The sequence below is a fragment of the Nicotiana attenuata genome, unplaced genomic scaffold (genome assembly GCF_001879085.1).
Source record: "Nicotiana attenuata strain UT unplaced genomic scaffold, NIATTr2, whole genome shotgun sequence".
NCBI classification, from domain to species: domain Eukaryota; kingdom Viridiplantae; phylum Streptophyta; class Magnoliopsida; order Solanales; family Solanaceae; genus Nicotiana; species Nicotiana attenuata.
The window spans coordinates 21,842-28,041 of record NW_017673150.1 but is presented as its reverse complement, the minus strand read 5'-3'; the positions used below and the strand labels follow the sequence as shown (position 1 = coordinate 28,041).

The 6,200-nt window shown below is 34.8% G+C and overlaps 1 protein-coding gene across 1 annotated transcript in view; it reads left to right on the top strand.

The window, feature by feature from the left end:
- Positions 1-5,275, top strand: part of LOC109215580 (salicylic acid-binding protein 2-like) — a 13,484-nt gene extending 8,209 nt beyond the window's left edge. The window contains exons 2-3 of the mRNA XM_019379685.1: positions 4,177-4,308; positions 4,818-5,275. Of these exons, the coding sequence (XP_019235230.1) occupies positions 4,177-4,308; positions 4,818-5,105 (420 nt within the window). The 3' untranslated portion in view covers positions 5,106-5,275. The remainder of the gene's footprint in view (positions 1-4,176; positions 4,309-4,817) is intronic.
- Positions 5,276-6,200: the final 925 nt, after the last annotated feature.

Below are 6,200 nucleotides of genomic sequence, written 5' to 3'. Positions count from 1 at the left end.
CTCTACATTTCATATATGTATATTCTCCTTAGGCACAATCATACGTATATATATATATATATATATATATATATTACCCACACTCCATATCCCCAAGTTCTTTTAATTCATTTCCAAGTATCTTTATAGTCTATCATCGGCTAAACACACTCAATCAAGGCATTTAGTACACATATGGGCATCTAGGAGTAAAAAATTCATCGGGCTTTCCTCACCCAAATGGGTAAGCTAGTCTTCATTTAAATTACGACTCAGAGTCATATCATTTCAATAATGAATCCATACATTAAACCTCTATATTTTGATATAAGGCTCATTCAGAATTATCAAGCTTTACGAGTTCATCCGGGATGACCCGGAGGGTGGGAATTAGAAATTTTGAGCCGATTATACTTAAACTTACAGAAAACATTACGTAATTTTATTTCGAGAGATAAAGTTTAGCCAACATACCTGGTTGAGCTTTCCCTAAGTTACTACAATGCACCAACATCTCTAGCAGTAATAATCTATAAGGAGAAAGCAAAAATCAATTAATAATTTAGAAAGATTTCCCATGGTGTAACTCTCTTAGGAATTTCATCAAGCACCTAATCATGTGAAATAGACTACAAGGTTCTACTATAAATATTCCTTCTTCCCTCGTCTAATTTCATCAAGAACTACCCAAAATAGTTCATTGATCCCACATACTATAGCTTAGTGTCACATGCATGGCCTATTTCTAACCCCACAATATATTTTTGAACTCATAATCTCATATATGAAATATTAGAAGTAGGACTTACCCGAAAGATAGTTAGTTAGAGATTAGCATGCTTGATTTTTGAGGGTTTGTGCAAAATTGATGATTAGGAGGCTAGGTTCCCTCTTTCTCTCTCTAAAATGCTCTCACCTCTCTCTAGATTTAGTGTAAAATAGTCCCAAATGAAGCCCCAAAGCATATTTATCAAAGTGGGTTCGTATATGAAAATTTTCAAAAATGGCCCCCGAAGTCAATTATGTGGTGCAATTATGCTATAGCATAATCGAAATGTGGGCAGCATTCTTGCAGCATAATCATTATGCGATAGCATAATCGACAGCATAATCGATTATGCTACAGCATAATCAACATGCGACAGCATAATGTTTTGCCCGACTCTGCTTCATTATGCGATGCATATGCGGTCCGCATAGTCGTTTTGCAATTGCAAAACTGGTCGCAAATCTAGCCTTTGGTAATTTGATTATAACTTTGTGTAGAAATGTCCAAATGACGAATGGTTTGAAGCATTAGAAACTAGACTCGAAGACCTTTAATCTGACAGGTTTTTAGTCACATAAAACCTTATATATATTTAGATATGCTCGTTCAAAGTGTGGACTAGTGCAAACTCATTTGGAATTTTAGCCTATTATGAAATTTCCAATTTGACTTAGACTTAGGCCTCATTTGTTTGCACTTAATGGAGGTCTGAATCTTAATCATTCAGATCTCAGACATTAAGCGCGTTTTTTTTTAAAGTCTAAATCTTAATTATCCAGATCTTAATCATTAAGTCTGTTTGTTTTTTTTACTTCACAACCACTTAATAGGTTTGAATAGGTATGTATGATTAAGATCTATAACAGAGACTTAATTTCATTAAGATGATATCACATATTCATTATTAACTGCCGTCACCGCCTACCATTATCAACTACCACCATGCCACCACCACCACATACTCAACACCACCACCACCACCACCACTACCACCACCATACTCAACCACCACCACCACCACGCCACCATCATCCTCAATCATAGCCGCCACCACTACCAACCATCACCACCCACTATCCCCACCACTCAGACCACCATCATTCTCACCCACAATCAACACTCATCCACCTCAACTGCCACAATTGACCACCCCATCACCATCAACAACCACAGCTGGTGTTGTCCATCTTATAACCTACCACCTTCCTCAATTACAACTATTACCACCACCCGCTATTATTAACTATCACCACCCACCACCACCATCCTCAATCATAATCGCCACCAGTAGCAATCACTACTAGCTACTAGCAAGAACCACCATCATCAACCAAAACTACCACCAACCACCGCCTCTAGTCGACATTCACCTGTTAGCCATCATCACCAACAACTATCATATTTTAAAAAACTATATATTTTATTGATAGAATATTAGATTAGTTAGTATTTCATTGAATTTTATGTTTATTAATTTTCAAATAAAGATATATTTTTTGTACATTCAGATGTTAAAAATCAAACAGTCTTAATTATTCCTATTCAGATCTTAATACACATCTTAATATATTCAGATTCAGATGTCTTAATCTTAATGCACATCTTGATATTTAGATGTGTATTCAGATTCAGACGTCTTAATCTTAAAAAAAACAAATGAGGCCTTAGGCTTCTCCTTGGACCCCACATTACTTATTATAAGACTTATACACTTATTTACTATATCCAATTCATTTACATCATATTTATAGCACATAAAATATTATAATTAGCCTACCTGGAACCCCGGAATCCTAAATTACTTAGCAAAATTTTCCGGGGCCTTACAAGTAACTTATCTAAAATATATTTAAAATAACTTTTTTTTTAGTAAAAGTTGTGTGGGGTAGCCACTTTTTAAAGCGGTATTTACTTTTTATCCAGCACTTTCAATGCTTAGCAATAATAACCACTAGTCTATTAAAATTAATATGAAAAGATTGTGTTACCCTTTCTTCTATCTCTTTCATGTTAGGGAGTAGAACGGTGCCGCCGTCTGACATAAGGTTCGAACCTTCATGCCTAGACAGTTGCTATCGCAATGCTTTAGAAATGGGAAAATAGCATTTTTTATCCCTGTGTTATTGTCTTATTCTGATTTTGACCCCTGTGATATTTTGACTTTTCCAATTTAACCTTTAATTAGACACAAGGAGAAATTTTAATCCTTTTACTATCGGTGGTTGACGGTGCATATATTCCATTCACTACTGCCAAGGGTAGTTACGGTTTTCTGTGTTCCTTTCACTGTTCAAATGGTGAAACTTTTTATTACTTGATCCTGTAAGTTGAAACTGTAGCGACAATTGTAGTTGTGTTTTGCCAATGAATGTTTGGCAGTATTAAAGCGTGGATACAAAAGAAATATTTAAAGAAAGAAATAAACTAGAAACGTTATGGATCCTGAACTTACAGTTACAAGTTCAAAAGTTAAGGACACTTGGTCCTGAACTTCGAGTTCCAAGTTCAAAAGTTAAGGACGCTTGGTCCTGAACTTAGAATTACAAGTTCAAAAATTAAGGACACTTGGTCATGAACTTAGACTAACAAACTCAAAAGTTAAGGACAATAGGTCCTGAACTTAGACTTACAAGTTCAAAAGTTAAGGACAAGTAGTCCTTAACTTAGAGTTAGAAGCACATAACTTAAGGACAGGTGGTCCTGAACTTCGAGTTCCAAGCTCAAAAGTTAAGGACATGTAGTCCTGAAGTCCTGAACTTAGAGTTGCAAGTTCAAAAGTTAAGGACATGTAGTCCTGAAGTCCTGAACTTAGAGTTGAAAGTTCAAAAGTGAAGGACACTTGGTCCTGAACTTTTATGAGCAGAAGGGTGTTTTCGTCCGGGCAGGTAAAATTTATTAAAGCAGTGGCTAAAAACTAAAGACATTTTAAACAGTGGCTTAAAAGTAAATACATGTGTTATTAGTGGCTAACCGTGCACTTCCCCCTTTTTTTTATTTGATATGTTATATATGACCATAACAATAGAAAAAAAAGTCTTACTTGATAATTAAACAATTCATAAGAAAACAATACACATAATTAAAGTTTGGTAAGAGTTAGCGGGTTGGGCTATGACCCAAATTTTAGCCCAACTTGACCCAACATTTCTCAGCCCAAGTTACTATTGGGCGAGTCAATTGACCGCTCATTTATTAACTTAGTCCATTTTAACCCGCCCAAAATTAGCAACCCACCCATTTGACACTTCTAATTATACGTAATAGTGTAATAATCTTTTACACTATCACGATGTATGAGTTATATTCTTGTTCAATTGGTCCGAACCGAGTCCTTGTATTTCTGCATTACTTGTGGGTAGTATGTACTACTATTATCTTGCTGATACTAAGTTATAATTAAGCATTATTTGTGTTTTTCAAATTGCCAGTATAATCAACAAGTGGAATCACATATGGATACTGAATTTGTATACAGCAACGGACAGGAGAAAGGTCCAACCTCACTCCTCCTTGGCCCTAAAGTTTTAGCAACCAACTTTTATCAACTGTCCCCTGCTGAGGTGAGCATGTATCAATTATGGACTGATTTTTCCTAATTTTCACAATTTTAGTTTCAATTTTACATATGATCATCAAATGTTGCCCAATACCCACTATAACAATAATGAAAACTATTTTTTGTCGTATTAGACTAAATTTTAGTCGTGACTTTTTTTATCACATTAAATAAGTGCACTATATGTGAACTTTTCAGAAAATACAAATGACCGAAATGTCAAATTCTGATTTTGAGTAACTGTTTTTTCTTGGTGGGCTTTTTTGTGTCTGCAGTTGTATTGCCAAATAGTTGACTTGTTGACATTGTTTTTGAGCCAGAAAATTGATATTTTGATCATTGTATTTATTTTCTGAACACATCACACCATGTTCATCTACTTTAATGTGACATAAAATAATTTTGTAATTTTACTGTGACAGTAAGTAAAATAATTCTCTGACTTTACTGTTATAGTGAAGTTAACCTTTTTTTGTTTTGGCTACGACACTATTGATGATGCAATTGAAACAGGATCTTACTCTTGCAACTTATTTGGTGAGACCAGTACCATTGTTTGACGAGTCAAGCTTACTGAAGGACTCCACATTCACAAATGAGAAATATGGTTCGGTTCGTCGTGTTTACGTTGTATGCGACAAGGATAACGTGCTTAAGGAAGAACAACTACAAAGGTGGTTGATCAAGAATAATCCACCGGATGATGTTGAGTTTATTCATGATGCAGATCACATGGTGATGTTCTCCAAACCTCGGGAGTTATGTTCTTGTCTGCTTATGATTTCACGAAAATATCATTGATTTTTTTGCCTTCCCACTATTGGACGGGAAACATGAGGAATATTAAAAAAAAAAATAAAAAAAGAGGGAATAGATTGTCCTTTGTTTTTAAGGCATGTATTTGTTTATGTATGTATCGTGGTTAAAAACTGTACAATCAGCAATTAAGTATATTTTTTCCCCAATTTATATGATATTTTTCTCTTCTTAATTTATCTCAAAATAATATATATTTTATATTTAAAAATAATTTAACTTTAAACTTCTCAATTAAGGATCAGACTTATTTTGGACCATATATCATATCCGGAATGCCCTCACATAAATGAGACAAATACACAATAATCTATATATATAATTATAAAGCAGGGCTTTTAACAGCTTACGTAGCATATCTCATTGAACAGGAAATACATTTGTCTAATTTTGAATTTTTTTAGCTTTTCTCCTTGCTTTAAGTCTTATTTAGGGTTCATGTAGGCATATAAATTTTATTAAAATTAGATCCATAAAATAATTTGGAGTATATTTTATGATTCAATATATATTGGTCCAAATAAATATTATGGGCTAATATAATTGGATTAATTATATAAGTCCATTATATATGGATTAAATAAATAAGTCTTAATCCATTGGGCTAGCCCATTTAATTGGGCTAAAGTGATGAGCCCACTTCATTAAGCCCAAGATGTCATCTTCCTAGAGGCCCAGTTTGGTGCCACGTGTCAAATGACGTGGCGCGCCAAGTCAAGCGGAAGAGCCAATAGGACCATGCCACGTGTCAAAATGACAAGGCATGCCCAGTCACACTAAAGGCCAATGAAATCGCGCCACGTGTGCAATTGACATGTTCTGGCCAATCAAATGCGAGCATGTCACACTTCAATTTGATTGGTCGGAAAGAGTTTGTTCTTATCACAACTCCTCTCTTCCACAACTATAAATAGGGGTCTTCATAACTCAGAAAGGACACCAGAAGTTATAACAAGAAGAAAGAGAGAGCTCGTGGATCAAACACCGCAAATTTCTCTACAAGTTTCAAGCTTCAAGCAATCAAGTTCAAGTTCAACAAATCAAGTTCAAGCTCAAGAACGAAGAACAAATCAAGTTCAA